Here is an 18,796-nt window from a genome sequence, read left to right as displayed (position 1 = left end):
CTCTCCCCCCCCCTCTCACACACACCTAGCACAGAAGTAACTGTTTCAGCGAGGCTTGCAGACACCTTGGTGAAGAGTTAGGCTATCACAAGCCCTTGATGGGTAAGGCTCCCAGAGAAGCTGGAGGCCCTTACTCAAAAAGAATGAAACCATTAATCCCATAGGATGCTGTTTAGGTTGCAGCTCTTGATGGGATCAGGAAGCCGCTGATCAGGGTAGTGTTTGTCCAGGCAACTCAGAGTATGGTGTTGAGGTCATCCTCAGATGGCCCTGTCATTGTAACACATGGTTTATTACTGAAAACACCACTTTCAACCCTGTAAGAGCAGGTACGAAAGTAGCTTTTAAAAACAAACAACACTGTATAATGTGTCCTAAGATTACCTCTCTCAGCTCATCACATTCGTAACAGAATAGTCGTTACACATGTCAGAAAGTAAAACAAGAATTTTCTTTTTTCTTTTTCTTTTTTAACTTTTAACTGTCAGCTTTATTTAAAAAATATAAATATTTTTTACATGTTGGATTTTTAAATCATCATACAACAAAGAAATCTATGTCAAATAACTCAAAAACACCAATTCTGTACACTAACTTAATACTACAGTATTTAGGATGAATTAGAAATTTTTCATATTATCAACATTTAAGAAAAAAGTTATTTCTAACATGTTGCTATAATTAAAATAAAACAACCAGTTTTCTTTTCTTCTTCTTTTGTTTTTTTTTTTTTAAAGATTTATTCATTACATGTAAGTACACTGTAGCTGTCTTCAACACACCACAAGAGTGCATCAGATATCATTATGGATGGTTGTGAGCCACAATGTGGTTGCTGGGATTTGAACTCAGGACCTCCAGAAGAGCAGTCAGTGCTCTTAGCCACTGAGCCATCTCTCCAGCCCCTTTTGGTTTTTAGAGAGAGGATTTTTTTGGCTGTCATGGAACTCACTCTGTAGGCCAGGCTGGCCTCAAACTCAGAGATCTATGGAGTGCTGGGGTTAAAGGCTTGTGCTACTACTGCCAGCAAAACAACCAGTTTTCAACAGCAAACTCAGCACATGCTTAAAACAAACATCAAAATGATGGTGAACTGAACAAGCATTTTCTTTATGTTGAGAACATTTACTTCCTTCAGAGTTTTGGATTTTTTTTTTTTTTTGCAGGGGCCTGGAGGAGCGGGATTCAGGGGAGGGTTTATTGTGTCACCCTGGCTGTCCTGGAACTCACTCTGTAGAATCTCCACCTGCCTCTGTCTCCTGAGTACTGGGATTAAAAGCATGTGCCACCACCACCTAGCCATCTTGTAACTTTTTTTTTTCACCTCATCCCCATCCCCTTCACCTCTGAGAGAGTGCTCCCCCCATTCATCATTCCTGGGGCATCAAGTCTCTACAAGATTAGGCTCATCCTCTCCCACTGAAGCTAGACAAGGCAGCCCTCTGCTACATCTCGTAACTTTAAGCAAACATTATTAGGTCTAGAATAGTGTTCTCAAATGCTAAAAGTGGTTCAAGTGGCATCAGTCTTTAGTTATATGCAACAGTGGCTAGAGAAAGAAAAATATATCGATTTCTTTATAATGGAGGTTAGAGAGCAGCTTGTTATGTTAGCTGTTAAGGATACGTCCTCCTAAAGCAAGAGAGATCATAGTGAAGACCAGTCCTCCCTAACTGCTCCCCATCTGTGACCACTGTTCAAGGGGGGCGGGGGGCGGAAGCATTCAATGTCAGACAGAAGGTTTCTCAGATGATCACATTAAGAGCCAATCTTTTGAAATTAAACTCTTCAAAAAATTAAGTGTTTTGTCTTCCAAACATGTTGGTCACTTTTATAAAATCACCACTTCATTTAATTTAGGATCACAATTATTTAATGTCCTGTTAATTAATTTTCAGGTTGTGAATATAGTGACATCCAACCAAGACTGTGTCAATAACATTGCAGAATCCATGGTTTTGTCCAACTTGTTGGCTCTTCTACACTCATTGCCATCAAGTAAGTAAATGCACAGATGGTTTTGGAAACCACAGCGTGATAGCTCATAGGGGTCAGCGTTCACAGTTGACACACGAGACACATGGCACCCATGTCGAGTTTTGGAGTATTTGAAGTAGTATTCACCATACTAGGTTTGTCTTTCTAAATATGTTTTGTATAAGTGAATGAAATTATGTTGTTTCCCATATAAAAGCAGAATCTGGGGAGTGAAAGATGTTTAAAAACTCAGGAAAATAACCCAGGAGTGTCAGTTTGCTGAGCAGTCTAGGTCTGAGTCACTGAGCATGTGCCAGCATCCCGTGCTGTATTTCATTATAAGATTTTGGGTACTGGAAAGAATGCTTAAGGTAGAGACTACTTTGCACTTAGTCCTGTGCCTGTTATCGTCTATTTTTAATACCCATAGAGATATCACCAAGGAGATTATAGAACATGACAGCCTGATTTCCTGAGTACAGCTTATACTGATGGAGGTTCCTGGGAAGCAGTACAGTTGTCCACCGTAATAGTCAGTCATTGCGCTTGTTCTAGCCTTAAGGTTGCTTTGTGGAAGGTCATTGGTGTTTCAGCCATTTGCAGAACAACTCCAGTCACAAAAACAAATAACTGTGATAGATTACCAGTCATCTTTGCTAACTTCTGGATGGTGTGTGGCCCTTAATTCTACCTCCCTTCAGTCTGAGAGTTGGGCCTTCATGGATCTTATGTTGTTTGTTGTTTCTTCAGGGTCAGTTAATGGAATGGAGTTGTATTTTTCTTAAATACTGTTTTCTTATTTCTTATTTCTAAATACTGAATAAATAGCAAGCTTGGGATAGCTTTAAAATGGTAGTACTCAGGAGGCAGAAGCAAATGGATCTCTGCGGTCTAAGCCAGCCAGGGTTACACTGTGAAATCCTGTCTTAACAAAAAAGGAAGAGGAAGAGAACGACAACGATAATAAAACAGCAACCCTAAAAGCCGTCTGCAGACTATTACTGCCATACCTGCAAGTTTAGGTGGTTTTTCTTTTTCTTTCTCAAGCTTTGTAAGGCTTAATGCAAAACCTCACAGTTTCAAAATGTAAAGTTAGGAACTAGAGATGGCTCAGCATTTTAGAGCACTGGCTGCTCTTGCAGAGGACCTGGGTTCAGTTACGAGCACCTACATGACAGCTCACAACCCATAATTCTAGTTCCAGGGCATCCAACACCTGCTTCTGACCTCTGAGCACCAGGCACAAATGTGGTACGCAGACATCCATGCAGGCAAAATGTTAATACACATAATTTCTAAAAAGACAAAATATAATTATTACTGCTTCATTTATGTAGCATAGGCTGTACTTTATTCTTATAAGTTGAATATCTGGTATTTAGATATTTAGCCTGTCCTCACTTTCTAAGGAGCTCTGTTATTGTTTGACTCTCCACCAGTGCTTGTCAGCCTCTTCTTGCAGCGAACTCTTCATTCTTTTGGCCTCTTACCTGTCATTCCCACTTGATTATGAGCATCATTGCATCAGTGGTTGAGTGGAGCAGGCTGTGTCCAGAAGGACACTGTTGTGTCCTCGGAGTGCAGCTCTAAGTTACAGGTGTTTCTTTCTCCTTAGATAGTAACAACAGGTAGAAATCTTAGGTGTCTAATAGGGTGTCCTCTGAATATTAGGAAGTAGTGATTGGGCCATCAGGAACAGGAAGACAGTGTAGCATAGTGGTCATGAGTGTGGACTTGAGAGGGAAGCAGACATAGGTGGGAAACCAGATAGAGCACCACCTCACTATGAGACCCTGGGCTGGGTGAGCTGGGCTGGGCCTCAGTTTCCTCATATCACAGTCGTAGCTCCCTTGCTGGTTAACACGAGGGTGGAGTATAATGTAACATAGTGATGCAGGCTGAGCCTGGGCACACAGATGCTCTCTAAGTGTAAGCGGATGGTCGATGCATCCCTTGATGTGTCTTTTGCTCTGCAGGCCGTCAGCTTGTTCTGGAGACTCTCTATGCTTTAGCATCAAATACAAAGATAATCAAAGAAGCCATGGCAAAAGGTAATGTACACGGCTCTTTCTCATCTGTCCAGCTCAGTGTCCTGAAGTTCACCTTGAGCTGCCTTGCAGTCTGGAGTAGAATGCATGAAGGTGTTGTTAGACGTCTAAAAACTCAAACAGCTGGCTAATCATTGTGGTGGCACCAGTTCCCAGCTATACAGGCTGAGGCAGGGGGCTCATTTGAGCTAAGGACTTTGGGTCAAACTGAGCAAAATAATGAGACCTTATCAAAAGACAAAGACAGACATCAAAAGTATAAGATGTAATGAGTTGAAATTATATGGAAAGTGAATAGAGGCTGTACTGATGAGAAAGTCACTCTGTATTTTAGCATTGGTCTTTTTTTCTTTCTTTCATAGGAGCTTTGATTTATTTATTGGATATGTTCTGTAATTCAACACACCCACAGGTTCGATCCCAGACAGCAGAACTTTTTGCCAAAATGACAGCAGATAAACTAATAGGTCCAAAGGTAAGCACAAAATATCAGTTACTCTGGTACTTATTTCACGACGTTTGATTTCATGTCTCTCTGGGATGACAAGGACAGGAAATGCTTTACTGTGGAAGCTGAGCTGCTCTGTTAGGGAAGCCTGTGCTAAAACTCAGAAGGCTCAAGAGAACAGGGAGCAGGATAATAGCTGCTTACTACACTCTCCAAGAGAAGAGTGGGGCTGAGCTGGCTCAGTGGGTAAGATTGCCTGCTGTGCAAGCAAAATGACCTAGACTTGAATTCCCAGCACCTTGATACAAAGATGTACAGGCACTGTGTACCTGTAAACTCAGCATGGAGTGGGGAGGAGATGTCCACAACAGATGGTGTGTAGGCTAAGCCACTGTCCTGTCCTGGGCAGCTGAGGAGCACAGGCATAGGCCGGAAGACTAGGGTACAGTGTGCTGGGTATAAATCTTCAGTCAAGTGTGTACAGCAGGTTAGGGGTCAAGTTAAATTCTCTGCCCCAGAAAGGCTCTATAACTTCAAAGCCCTGCTTCCAGAAGAACCTATGGCCATTCATCCAACTGCTAACTGATGGCTGTATTGCACATACACGAACCTGTACAGAGAGTGTTCTGGACTCCACACCAGTGCTTCTGAATTTTTTCTTGGGTGGATGTGTTGGTCGGTTGGTTGGCCTGTCAGTCAGTCTGTCAACAGTCTCCTGTTTTATGACGGTTACTCACACTGTAGTTCAGGCTGGCCTCGGACTCCCTACAGAGCCTAATCTGCCTTGAACTCCTATCGGTCCTCTGACCTCAGCTGAAATGACAGGCGTAAGGCCCCATGCCTGGCTGGAGTGAGAAGTAACTGGATGGATAAGTATGGCAGCTCATCTTGTTAAGGCTACTTTGGCATTGATCAAGATCTCTTCCCTCCCTCTCCAGGTCTTTTGCTCTTATTTATCTAATCTGTGGCATAGATTGCACTGTTACCGTGTCTTAGAAAACTTGAAATAAGTCAGATATTGAGATGTTTCCAGTAGCCCCTAAAACTCTGAACTTCCTCTCCTAGGTTCGAATTACATTAATGAAATTTCTGCCCAGTGTGTTCATGGATGCCATGAGAGACAACCCTGAAGCTTCTGTGCATATATTTGAGGGAACTCATGAAAATCCAGAGCTGATCTGGAATGACAGCTCCAGAGATAAGGTTTCCACAACTGTGAGAGAGATGATGCTGGAGTAAGTACAAATTGGCCCCAGAGCTGGGGGTGGGGGGGTAGGGGGTGAGATGGGGCGTGGCTCCTGCTCTGCCTTTTCCACAGCCCTTATTCTGAAGGTTGGTTTACTAAAGTGTAGTTTTCCTACTCTCTTTCCCCCCAAGGCACTTTAGAAACCAACGGGACAACCCTGATGTGAACTGGAAGGTAAACTACACTTTTATTTTAGTTTTGTTGTTGTTGTTGTTGTTGTTGTTTTTAATTCCTGTTGAGTCAGTTTGTCAGCTTGTAGCTATTAGTTACTTTGTTCTTAAGACACATTGGCATGCCCAGGCTTCAAATACATGTAAAAATGGTAATACTTAACATTTGAACTAAATAGCTAAAGGCACCATTATAGGCTACAATTAAAAGGAAATCTCTTAATTACTACAATTTTATTGTGTCTAAAACACAATACTAATGGCTATTTTTGTACTAGTTTATTGTATGAAGATTTCATTAATGGTCTTACATTTCTCATTTTACAGACAAGTGATAATTTAAGATGACTTACTAGTGATTCTTTCTCCCCTCTTTAAAGTTGCCTGAAGACTTTGCTGTGGTGTTTGGAGAAGCAGAGGGTGAACTTGCTGTCGGAGGAGTTTTCTTGAGGATCTTTATTGCACAGCCAGCTTGGGTGTTGAGAAAACCCAGAGAGTTTCTTATTGCTCTGTTGGAGAAATTAACTGAGCTCCTGGAGAAGAACAATCCACATGTAAGCTTCATCAACGAGTAGTTGCTACATATACTAGTTACATTTCCCTCCAAAGCTCATCCTCACTGACCAGGGAACATCGGATGCCTCTCGCTCGGTTCGCAGCTCCAGGGCCAGGGAACTCTAGTGGTGGAGTGTTTACCTAGCATGTGCACGCTCTGAGGGTGGTGTCCAGCATGGAAGAAAGCAAACCTCATGAGAGCAAATGCATTCGAATCCACATGTACATGTTGATGGAGGGAGAGAGAGAATATCAGTAGTGAAACCCTTCAGTAAAGCGGTTGTTTATGGAACACAGTTAGAGCTGCACATATTGAGAAAATGCTATTTCTTACAGTTGTAGACACTCTAGAGGTTTCTCTGCCCATACATAGTTGAAGAGAAACATTAAATGTCAAGTTTTTCTCTGCAACTGTGAAAGGCTCTTCCCTGCACATTCTGTGTCTGGCAGACATAGCCCTCACCACAGGAACTGTCAGCAGGGATGACAGCACCTGGGTGGATGGGCTGTGCCTGTCCTCACCAGAGGCTGCGAGGAAAACACAAGTGATGGCACAGTCTCGCCCTGGTGTTCAGTTCAGTCTTCCTGATAGTATTAATACATTTGCTAACCAGATGTTTAGGTTGAAAAGTTCAGAGACTAATCATTGCTGAACTAATCAGCATAGAACAGGCTAAATTAAGAGCCCAGGCTATTTAGTTAGATGGTTCTGGACCACCTCAGTCTACAGGGATTTGCTCTGTGGTTTGTTGAATCTGCCTCAATTGCCATGTGCAGTTTTACCTACCCATGAGGCTGAGGTTGCAATGAGTTAATGTTCATGGAGTACCTGGATTAATGTCTGCCACATTTAAATCCTTGGAAATTGTAACTATTATTAGCTTAGTGAAAAAATTTAAAAATAAAGTTGTAAGTGGGGCTAAGAGATTGCTCTGCAGTTATGAGCCATTGCTTCTCTTGCAGAGGGTCTGGTGATCTTGTTCCTCTCTGGTCTCTGTAGAAACTACACACATGATACATGTGATATACAAACATACATTCAGGCAAAACACTCATCACACAAATCAGTTGAGAAATAGGATTAGCATGCCAAATATTTGCCAGTGTTCCTCTCCCCAGCTGTTTCTCTGATGCTAATAGTTTTGCTGTCACATGGTTTCTTGTAGCACAAAACCCTCAGCACCAGATATGTAGCTAAGTTGTAAAACACTTAGTATTCAGAAGGCCTGTGCTCAGTCCCCAGTCTCTAAGTGACAGAGAGGAGAGTGGCGATCCTCAGAAGCTAAAATAGGTAACACACGTAAGAATGTTCTTATGTGTCACCTCTCTTTGTAGGCCATATTCTGATTTCTTTGTTCCTTTCAAAAGCATTTGCTCTGTGTGTGTGTGTGTGTGTGTGTGTGTGTGTGTGTGTGTGTGTGTGTGTGTGTGTGTGTTGTGTAATAGTATGAGGTGTATGTCTTTGAAAGCCATGATCTACAATCAGATCTACTATAATGGTAGCTAGTCTATTAAACATAGGTCAAACCTTTCTATTCTGAAAATAGAAAGTCTCAGGTGCTCTAAAATCACAGCCCTTAAGTATCCCAGTGACCCCCAAAGCCAGGTAGTAATGTCTATGTAAATACTCTGAGATCTAAGACAGTTCTGGATTGAAGCATTTCAGTTAAGGGGTTGTTGGCTTGTGATAGGAATTTCCATAGAACTTGGAGAAACACCAGCTACTTCTGCATTCTCTTGGATTCTTGCTGCTGTATCCCAGTAGCATGTTGTAACCCAGTCTTAAATCCTCACGTAGCCATTTAGCAGTGATCTTTTACCTCTGCCATAAAAACAAAGTACAGCTGGCCCAGTGAGGGCTTCTTAGAATGCAATGACACATTCCTAGCTCCTTAGGTTTATGCCTTTTATCAAAGAGAGAGAGTGTTTGCTGCTCTCTTAGGATGTGTGAGTTGGATTTCAGGTGTCAGCACTTGGAGTTTTTTATTCTCTAGTTTTGAACAAATTATTAAGGCAATTTAAGAATTTTTTTCAGTGCTTTCTGGTTTATTGGCTCTGATGTTGTTGTTGTTCCAGGGGGAAACTCTGGAAACCCTGACCATGGCCACAGTTTGTCTCTTCAGTGCACAGCCTCAGTTGGCAGATCAAGTCCCGCCATTGGGCCATCTTCCCAAAGTTATCCAGGCGATGAATCACAGAAACAATGCCATTCCTAAGAGTGCAATTCGGGTTATTCACGTCCTGTCTGACAATGAGGTATTGATGAGTCTGCTCAGGAGCCTAGAGTTCCAGTTTATGTGCTCTCTTTTGATGGCACTTCAGAGTCTAAGGCTCATTCTACTGTAAGTTTTTCTGTCAGTTTCAGTGGGATGATTAGTAGAGATGGAACTTAATTCCCTCACGAATAGGATTTGAATTGCATTTTGTTCCTGTAGAACTTACGTTGCTCTGTATAGTAGTCTGCTCTACAAGTATCCTTGTCATTCCGGCTCTTAGCTATGTGTTCGAGCCATGGCATCCTTGGAGACCATTGGGCCACTGATGAATGGAATGAAGAAGCGCGCAGATACTGTTGGTCTGGCCTGTGAAGCAATTAATCGAATGTTCCAGAAGGAGCAGAGTGAATTAGTAGCACAGGTAAGTGGCTCTCTTTGAACAGTGTGAGGAAAGCAGGCGAGCCAGAGCAAGCCATGTTGTGCGGGAGGCCTTAGGCCTGTGGGTGCTCCTTTACATTGTGTTCACACAGAGGCTAAAGGCTCACCAGCTTCCTTCCTTTTCTCTTTTTGCATTCACTCAGCTTCTTTGTAGAAATTACTTCATTCTATTTGGGTTCTGTTCATTCATTCCTTGTTTCTTGAGTCTCAGTGTTGAGCCTAAAGAGTCCCTTATCTAGTAGAAATCAGACTTAATGGGTATCAGTGTACACAGACATTGAAGGGAAAGAATAAAGTCAGGCAAACGTGAGCTTTCTTACTCGGGGCACAAATACCACATAACCTCACCTGTGCGGCCATCACGCTCCCAGAAGCAGAGAATGTGGTTAGTTATGTGAGGCTAGGGTGAGCTAGTTAAAGGACAGTGTTGGTCACGGATAGAAAGCTTCAGTGTGGGGTCTCTTGCTCTGTGGCAGCTGCAGCAGATAGTGTGCACATGTTGCCAAGACCACGAAGAGTGCATTTAGATATCCTCACCATCACAAAGACGCTTGAAAGCGAAATTCTGCTAATTAGCTTGATATACTCATTCTACATTGTACAGATACACCTTCACATCACGTTTCCCATAAAAAATATGAAAGTAATAAAAAAACTTCTCATTCACCCTTCATCTTCAAACCTTTGACAGCAAACCCTGCCAGATGACAAAGTGGCATCTGCTGCCCTTAAACTGGAGACAAACCCCTGCATCTGGGCCTCTGCTTCCCCGACTTCTTCTCCAACTCCCCCACCCCCGCCCCAGCCCTCCACCCTCTGTAAACAGGCAAAGGTACTAAGTGGGCATAGACCTGAGGTGACTGGTCTAGTCTGCTGCAAAGGCTCTGATTGCAGGCCTGACCGCTGACTGCACTCTGCCCACCCTTCTCGTCTGAAGTGAAGCCAACATCAGGTTCATCTCTTTGGGCCTACCACAGTTACTCCCACCTGGCTGGATTCTGAGGAAGTTGTGCGACACCATGTTGTTATTTAGCTCTCAGCAGGCTGATAACTCTGTGATGACTACAGAGAAAGTGTTGTAGGAGGAGCCAAAGGTCGTAGAGTTCTTCAGAGGCTGTGGCTTAAAGCTTGGCTTCTGCCCCTCCTGGGTCCAGGTGAAGGTTCTCTTATACCCAGCTTTGTGATGTACGCTTGTTTTCTCTGTGTGCACTGATTTTCTGAAATAATAATTGTGCTTTATTCAGTGTTGGGAAGATTATGTAATGCATAGCATTAGAGCAGTTGGTAGAACTGAATAAGAATCACGTTATGTAAGAATGCTGTTTCTATTCAATACTAAAATAAAAAATCCGTATCTGCATTGAAATGCTAAGAACGGGCTGCCCTGCTGTAGATACGATCCTTATGATGAAATTACGTCTTTGGTAGCTGACATACATATTGTGCTCATGAATGCTGACTACTCCTTCCAGGCTCTGAAAGCAGAGTTGGTCCCATACCTGTTAAAGCTGCTTGAAGGCGTAGGCCTTGAAAACCTCGACAGCCCTGCTGCCACTAAGGCCCAGATTGTCAAAGCTCTGAAGGCGATGACTCGGAGTCTGCAGTATGGAGAACAGGTGAGTCTGTCTGTCTGTCTGTCCGCAGGAAGCACTGTTGTGCTCCTGACTATGGAGTGTCTTCAGAGTGAGGAACTTGGCTGTCAGCGAGCAGTGAACCTGCATTCAGTCACTCACAGGGTTAGTTTTGCATAACTGCTTCACAGCTGCAAGAAATCACAGTCTTGTCCCCAAAAGACTTGAGGGGGAGTCTCTTTCTGCACAGTGACAGTGTGTCTTGCATTTCAAGAAGAAAACAAGTAGAAGTCTTAGTGTGGAAGAATTTGAAATACTTCATATAGAATCAGGTACCGTTTAAAAGATCTGAACATCATTTTAAGTGTTTTTATCAGTGATCGTAAAGTGCTAGTTTATTTACAGAACAGCTGTGTTAATATATTCCAGCTGCACAGATGATATCAGGCCTCTGAAGGATGCATGGTTCAGCTTCACTTTCAACTGATTTCGTTTTAACAAGAGGTATGTGTGTGCGTGTGCACATGCTCGCACAAGTACATATGTGCCAGAACTCACACCTCGAGGTCAGAGGACAATTTGCAGGAGTCTGTTCCCTCCTTATACTGTGTAGGTCCTGGAGATTGAATTCAGGTTGTCAAGCTTAGCACACCACACCTTGACCCGCTCAGCATCTCTCCTGCCCCCTCTGTTACTGTTGCATCTGAAGCTCTCATCCTCTTCTCTGAAGTGACGTCTGCAGTTCCATCTGCAGTTCCCTTTCTATCTCGTCTGCGACCCTCGAGCTCTTTTAGCAGATCATTCAGGAACCTTCAACAGTCTTCAGCACCAAGGGCAAGGCCCTCGGCCATTAAACTTCAGCACCAAGGGCAACACCCTCAGCCGTTAAGCACTCCCAAGCTTAGCCAATCCCAATGGGCCACGTGACAAAAGCAGATAGGTCACCAAATGCGGAAGCAACCAAGGGCAGCAAGCTTAGCCAAATAAGGGCTCAAGCGGCTTTCCACACCTTTCCTGCTGCTTTGATAAACTACTCTAAAAGTTTTAGGGAGAAAGGCTTACTCTGGCTCATGTTTGGAGTCCATTGTGGGTGCCGGGAGCTTGAAGCAACTGGGCACACTGTATTTACAACCAGGAATCAGAGCAATAAATCAATCTCTGCTGCTGCTCAGTAACTTTCTCCTACTTCAGTCCAAGATCCCACTGGGGGTGAGCAGGTCAAGATCCCACCAGGGAGAGGTGCCCTGGGGGGGTGAGTAGGTCCTTCTATATCAATTAAGCCATTCCAGGCAGTTTTCCACAGACATGGCCCAGAGCCTATCTCCTGTGTGAGACAAAATTTTTTGGAATCTTAAATGTACATTGATGTTGACAACACTAACCACCACAACTCCACCCTTTGTCACCTTGCTGCAAATACATTATTTTTAAGCCATAATCTTCCACTGTTTGTCCTCGGAGATTTATGAGCATGTTATTACATGAAATACACTCAGTCCAACTTCTTAAAAATCCCCATGGTTACCAACAGTCTAAAGTGCCTTATCTGTGTGTTTCTGTAAAGGTAAAATCAAGTTATATGCATATAATGACACAAACAAGAGTACCCAGGCTTAGCAAGGAATGATCAGACCAACGCAAGATCAAATTCCAGGTAGTGAACAAGAAAGCCCAGCCCCAGTGCAACCTTAGATGCTCTGGCCTCCAGAGAGTTCATGTTGCTCCACCGCCTCTCTTCCTGCAACTTTTCCCATGGATCCAGGGCTCCACGGCATCTTAGGTTCTGTCTTCTCAGCCTCATGCAGTGGCTTCCCAGGAACACTGGGGACACTCACCTAAGAACCTTGTCTAGCTGTGGGTGATCTCCTTAAATCTTGTTTTCTTTCATGCCTTCAAAATCTGTCTTCCATGGATGATATTGCCAGGTTCTGCCACCAGCTGAGAAGGGTCTCTCCCCAAGGAATGCAGCTGCATCTGCTTCTGTGCGTTGACTGGGAAACACTTGCAGGGGTTGCTTGTGAGGAAACCCATTCAGTATAGGCTCTCTTCCCTTCAATGAGTCTGGAGCATCACAAGATAGATCTCTGAGGGGTGGAGTTTGTGCCAGGGACATGTTTTCTGTTGTCCTGGTGCAGCATGGGAAACCTCTTTTTAGTGGTACTAACTTTTTTAGCATCAGCTTGAATGTTCTCCTGTTTGGGAATTTCCTCTGCCATATGAATTAGTCTGTTATCTTTAACCCAAACTTCACTCAAATTCTCAGAACAGTAGAACGTCTCAGAACAATCAGAATGATTAGGCCAGATTCTTGGCCAAAACATCACACAAATGCCCCCAGCCCAGCTCCTTACAGAGTCCTTGTTCTTTTCAGAAAGCTCATGAGCTGGGCTCCAACTCTTCTTCATTTCTCTCTGTATTCTTGTCTTCTGTTTCCCACCATGCTCTCTTTTCAGGAGTTGAGGGTTTGCTAATCCATGCTTCCAAACTCTTCAGGTTCCTCGTGCAAGCAATTTCGAAAGGCTTCTACAGGTTCAGAGCAGACTTTCCTACTTAAGTTAAGGCAATTTAGACAGTCCCCCATAGTCATGCACAGGTTATTCTAGATCAGCAGTTCTCAACCTGGGGTTCACAACCCTCAGAAAACACCTATGGTCTTAACACCCCCCCCACACCGTCTGTGTATGTATTTCCATTGCTACTTTATACTATATGACTGTAATTTTATACTATACTATATAATTTTGCTGCTGAGCAGAGGCTTGAGTTCCTGAGACCATTGGGAACAGGTACTTTCTAGTGCTTTCCAGTGGTCGCCACCCAGAGGTTGAGAGCCACTGGTCTAGATTGTTTTACGTTGATAGTACTAGCCATCACACATAACATGAGGTCAGCTATAGTGAACAACTAAATGGCCTTCCCACCTCAGCAGCACTGAGTACGCCACCCTGCCTCGCTCCCAGGCACAGGGGTTATCCATGACAGTGTCACTCTTCATCCTGCAGCCACTACTCTGTCTATCTGTTCTACATTTTAACATTGGGATTTGTCACTGTTGTGGGTTATATTAAAATGTTTCATTTCTTTGCTTAAGTTTTTCATTGTGTATGTAATTTCTACATTGCCCATTAATCCCGGTGAAGATTTGGGACATTTCTGTGTATAAATGTTCCTTTTATGCTTAGCCTACTAAACTTTCCCTTAGTGAAATTCGGCTTCTGTGTCTCAAGAAAAGACATTTTTTAATGCCTCTGGCTTTCTCTCGGTATTGGAACCATTTAAAATGACACTAAAGAAGACAGGTGACAGATGTTGCTTTAGTCCTTAGCTGATGACTGGGTGTTCTGCACAGCAAGTGAGGCTCGCTGTGTCCTGCTTGTCTTCCCCTGACCTGCATTGGCATGTCTAGGAATGAAATCAGCCAAGTGACCCTGACACCCACCCACTTCAAAGGGGAACAAATGGACGATGACTTCTAAAGCCAGGACTCCTCCATCCTTCTCAGATCCCCACGCATGCTGCTTCCTACCCAGGCTGGAATGCTGCCGCCATGATGCCTATGCATGAAGAGCTGTGCTGCAGTGCACACACCAGACTGACGGACAAAGAGACACTGGATTGTGTCCTCTGGGTCTGCACCTACTTCAATCCCAATAGCCTCTTCAATTGGTGTTTTCTATACATACACATTTACTTTCTGTCTCAGTCTTGTACACATTCACACAAACCCACACTACCTCTGTTATGTATGTGTTTCATAGAATGCCCATTTTATATGTAATACTCTGATATTTTGTCTATTCACTTACTTTCTCATGTGTGTTGTTCATGATCTCCTCAAAGACACAGCCCGTCCTTTGAAGAAAAGGCTGATTGAAGGTTGTAACTCCAGCTTTCAGCATCTTCTCCCCAGCCCTTCCTAGGTCTGGTTCAGTGAGATGTGCCCTGCACAGTGCCTGGGACTCAGGTCCTGGTTCTTTCCCAGTGGCTTTCTGGCTTTGGAAATTGTTTCCTGCTTTGTTGAGTCTTTTTATGACCAGTCCCTAACGTAATCATGCTAAGTAAGGGGTTGCTCTACTTCTCCAGGTGAATGAAATCCTCTCTCGATCTTCAGTCTGGAGTGCCTTCAAAGACCAGAAACATGATTTGTTCATTTCTGACTCCCAAACAGCAGGATACCTCACAGGTAAGTCAGACCTTCAGACACCTCCCATCCGCAGGCCCTCCTCCTGCTCTGAGCCGACTTACAGTAGCGTTCCTACCATCCCCTGGGCGTCTGGTTCCTGTGAGTAGCGGGGCTCTGAGTAAATGTTTTCAGTGCAGGTTTGTCTTTCCCCTGGGGAAAATATGTCAGCGCTGTTACAAATAAGACTAAATGATGCTCAGGACGTGTTCATTTGACACACAAGCTGCCTGGTCATTTAAAAACCATCCTTTTCATCACTGACTTTGGTCTGAAAAGAAATAGTATTAAGTTGCTGCAGTAAAGGCAAACCATACCATCCCTTATAAAGCTCTCCAGTGTGAGGTTAGCCTAATGAGTAGGCGGTGACTCCACCTGCCTGGAATAACAGCATGGAAGTAGACAGCAGCCCCACAGCGTTTTCTAACCAGCGCTGATGGACAGAGAAATGGGAACAGCCAGGTTTCCCCACACAGCTCCGTTGTTTTAATAATCTTGATTGTTCTCATAGAAGTCTGTAAGAATCATAAAGATTTGATTCTCAGATTTTCAGATCCAGTAGATTTGGAAAATGGTTTACCTCTTTTAATTTCCCACTTAGCTGGGACACTACCGTTTCCCCTTCTTGTGACCACTTTAATATAAGTCATTTCTCATGACTTGGACTGAGCCCTAAATCCATAAGCACCTGAACTATGCTTGTTGGTCCTCTGGTTGTGTCCTACTGTTTTCTATGGAGAGATAGTGTAGTGTTGGTCTGCCCAACACCTGCCTCTCTCAGGTCAAACTGTCTAAGTAGGAGTGTATTTGCACCTACCAAAGGCCTCCTCAGCATGCTTCTAAGGGTTGGCAGCCCACATTTTATGGCAGTCCTTTCAGTGTAAGTGTGGTCCCGTTGGGGAAACGGCCTGGGTTTCTCAGCCGAGAATGAAGTTGTTGCAGCCGTGGTGCTGTGCAGGTTGAAGGCTGCTCTTCAGGAGCCTCACATGAGGCTTCTGGTTCCCTGGATACCCAGCCTTCATCAGGGTCAAGTAAAAGATGTTCTGACCGCACTTCTTTAGCCGGGGCAGTGGTTAGAGCAGATGGGATTTGTCTTCAGAGACCGGGACCTGCTATGGTCGTGGAATTGGGAGCAGAGTGCAAGAAGAGAGATGTATCCTATCTGTGCCTTTTCTTTCACCCACTTCCCTGGATGAGTGAGGCCTCTAGGAAGCAGCAGTGATATGCTGTAGGAGCTGCAGTCGACAAACATGTGCACAGGCACAGGCAGGTAGCAGTAGTATAACCCACCTTCATCGCCAGAAAGACTGGAACGTGTGTGTTGTGTGAAGCCTAGAAGCAGGTTCATACTGGACAGGCTGGCTGTGAGCCATGCTTGCTTTAGATCTGCTCCATTCCCGGCACCTCATCCGCCAGACTGGAATGTTCTCTTTTGAGATGTTAGTTACTTAGATTTTCCCACTAATTTTACTCTACTCCTTTGAAAGGATTACCTGCCTGTGCTTCAAGGGTTCAGCTTCCGAGCTACCCTGCAGTCAAGGGATGCTTCCTCACCACCTGTGCTGCCAAATGCTTTTTGATGTATGATGTGTTTAATCAGAATTTAATTATAACCCAATCTTTGCTGGGTAGTAGTGGCACATGCCTTTAATTCCAGTACTCAGGAGACAGAGGCAGTCGGATCTCTGAGTTTGAGGCCAGCCTGGTCTACAGAGTGGGTTCCAGGATAGCTAGCGCTATAAATTATGTCTCAAAATAAAATAACAATAACAATAATAATAATAATAATACCAATCTGGTTGAGTGGTTTCCCTCAGCCATGGCTGCCTCATTCCTCTGACTCCTGACACTTTGACAATGTTTTCGTGAGCCCTGGAACATCGGCTCTTTTCCCACTTATCCCTGGAGAATGCAACTGCTGTGTCTGCCTCTGAGATGCGAGCTGTTCTTCTCAGCCCAAGGAAGCCATTAGGAACCAGAGGCACAAAGCCGAGAGCACCTCAGACTTGCTGGGACTCGAAGTTCACTTTCCCTGGGACAAAGCAAGGGAGTAGAACTAGACGGCTGGCTTCTTTGTGAGCTCCTCATTTACACTTTGATTATAGTCTAGGAGGTCCGAATGTGTTCTTCAGTTAAGATTGCCCTTCATGTCTCTGCGTTGTTTTGCCTGTGTAAGATAGTTAAGTTTAGGAAGCATGGTATATGCAACTATAAAGTTTTGTTTGTATGTCTATAGTGATCAACAAGTATCACTGTGTATCAGTACCTCATCACCCTTGTGAGTTTGCCCAAGACTGCCCAGTAACTTCAGTGTTGCCTACTTTAATATGTAGCACTCAGGGCTTGGTGCCATAACCTCCTATTTTGATAAGAATCAAATTGAGCCCATATTTTGGTTTCTTTTTTCTATCACCATGAAAAAAAAATACCCTGACAAAAGCAACTTAAAGGAGAAAGGGTTTCTATTAGCTGTTGAAGGCACATCCATCATGGTGGAGAAATCAAGGCAGCAGGACCTGAAGCAGCAGCTGATCACATTTCATACCCAGTCAACAGAAGGAGAGAAATGTGTGCATGCTTGTGTTCAGCTCCTTTTCTCCATTTTATATCATCTCAGACTCCTGCTGAGGGGCAGTGGACTGCCACCCCAGTTAACGAATTAAGACAATCCCCCAGACATGCTCAGAGGCTTTTCTATGAGGGACAATTCTAACCATCGCAGCCCACAGTCTGAATTGTTTAGGAACCGCACCCCCTCCATAGTGTTTGTGGTTTTGCTCACCTGGGCCTGTCTAAAGTTGAGAGCAGTGCGGGGCTTTGGCTTTCGAGCTGTACTGATGGACCAGTTTGTCTGGTGGTCTTTCTCCTGAGCAGTCTGTGGGAGGCCTGCTTTGCTGATCACCAGAAGGTGAGAGGTGATAGTGTAGGCTCCCAAGACCTAAAGAAGGGAAAATCCTTTTAGTAGGTGTTAAAAGTACTTGACTCCAAGGACCCAGGCACTCTGGTTAGCTTCAGTCCCAGCTCATGCAGGCACTCACCTGTGTCCTCGCCAGCACTGGCAGTGTGTGGCAGCCATTTCCCATCCACGGTCAGTGTTCAGAAGCTGGGAAATGAGACGGAAGTGAATTATGGCCTCTGTGCTACATCAGTCCTGCTGCCTTCCCCTGCATCAGATTGCTCTGCTGTGTGCACACCCTCACCACTCCCTTCTGCTTACATTTCTTTTTTCCCCCCAGGTGTCTCTCCTTCCCTTCTAACTGGCAGCAGCCCCCTTCACCTCAGGAGTGGGCTTTAGAACTGCTCTGCCAGGCAGCTTGCTAACTTCTGTGTAGCTCTCTGAAGCAGGTAGAGAAACCTTTTGCTCAATGCATGCTGCTCCTCTCACCACCTTTCCTGTCCTGACCCTCCAGTGTACACATTTGCCATGTTTCCTCTGACTTGGCTAAGCACTGCCTCTGTGCAGTGCTAAACCAGTTTTTCTTGCAAGTGCTTGTTCCATTGTGTGGTGCTTCTGAGATGTAAGCAAATGTCTGTGGTGCTCAAAGTCAGCTCCAGAGGCCAAAGCCCTGCGACTGCTGACAAGCTTGCTTCCAAGTGCCATCTTTTTATGAGATAGGGACTTTAAGTCACAGAACACATGGAGACTACAGCTAACATGCTAATGTCTCCTTTGGAGCATGCTTTTGACCTAGGAGAAGAATGTCCAGAGCCTTCCTCTTCAGAGAGAACTTACATAGTGAACTGTGTTCACACCGTGTCGCTTATTAAAGTGGCCTTTCTTTGCACCAGGTGAAAACAGGTTACTTAGACTGTCCGTCTTGGAAGCTGCTTATGTTGAGAATCCAGTCGTGCATCACTTTGAGATGGGCTGAGGGGTGGGGAGGGCATCTACCGTCTGTTTGCTCCCATGTTTTCCATGTAACATAGCTCTTTAGGTACCCTGGATT

The 18,796-nt window shown here is 44.3% G+C and overlaps 1 protein-coding gene across 2 annotated transcripts in view; it reads left to right on the top strand.

The window, feature by feature from the left end:
* Dnajc13 (DnaJ heat shock protein family (Hsp40) member C13) overlaps positions 1-18,796 on the top strand; it is a 110,389-nt gene that overhangs the window by 90,495 nt on the left and 1,098 nt on the right. Inside the window, exons 46-56 of one of the 2 annotated variants that reach the window (XR_004111876.1) lie at positions 1,899-1,998; positions 3,954-4,028; positions 4,388-4,500; positions 5,539-5,708; positions 5,851-5,893; positions 6,270-6,443; positions 8,521-8,700; positions 8,941-9,081; positions 10,571-10,714; positions 14,753-14,852; positions 18,086-18,194. Coding sequence is in view for 1 of the 2 variants with exons in the window: in XM_031345643.1 (XP_031201503.1) it covers positions 1,899-1,998; positions 3,954-4,028; positions 4,388-4,500; positions 5,539-5,708; positions 5,851-5,893; positions 6,270-6,443; positions 8,521-8,700; positions 8,941-9,081; positions 10,571-10,714; positions 14,753-14,852 (1,240 nt within the window). In the remaining variant the exon portion in view is untranslated. The remainder of the gene's footprint in view (positions 1-1,898; positions 1,999-3,953; positions 4,029-4,387; positions 4,501-5,538; positions 5,709-5,850; positions 5,894-6,269; positions 6,444-8,520; positions 8,701-8,940; positions 9,082-10,570; positions 10,715-14,752; positions 14,853-18,085; positions 18,195-18,796) is intronic. The other variant, XM_031345643.1, reaches the window with a different exon arrangement.

Source organism: Mastomys coucha, unplaced genomic scaffold (genome assembly GCF_008632895.1).
Source record: "Mastomys coucha isolate ucsf_1 unplaced genomic scaffold, UCSF_Mcou_1 pScaffold23, whole genome shotgun sequence".
Lineage (NCBI taxonomy): Eukaryota > Metazoa > Chordata > Mammalia > Rodentia > Muridae > Mastomys > Mastomys coucha.
The sequence above is the reverse complement of the archived record's forward strand: the minus strand, read 5'-3'. Positions and strand labels throughout refer to the sequence as shown.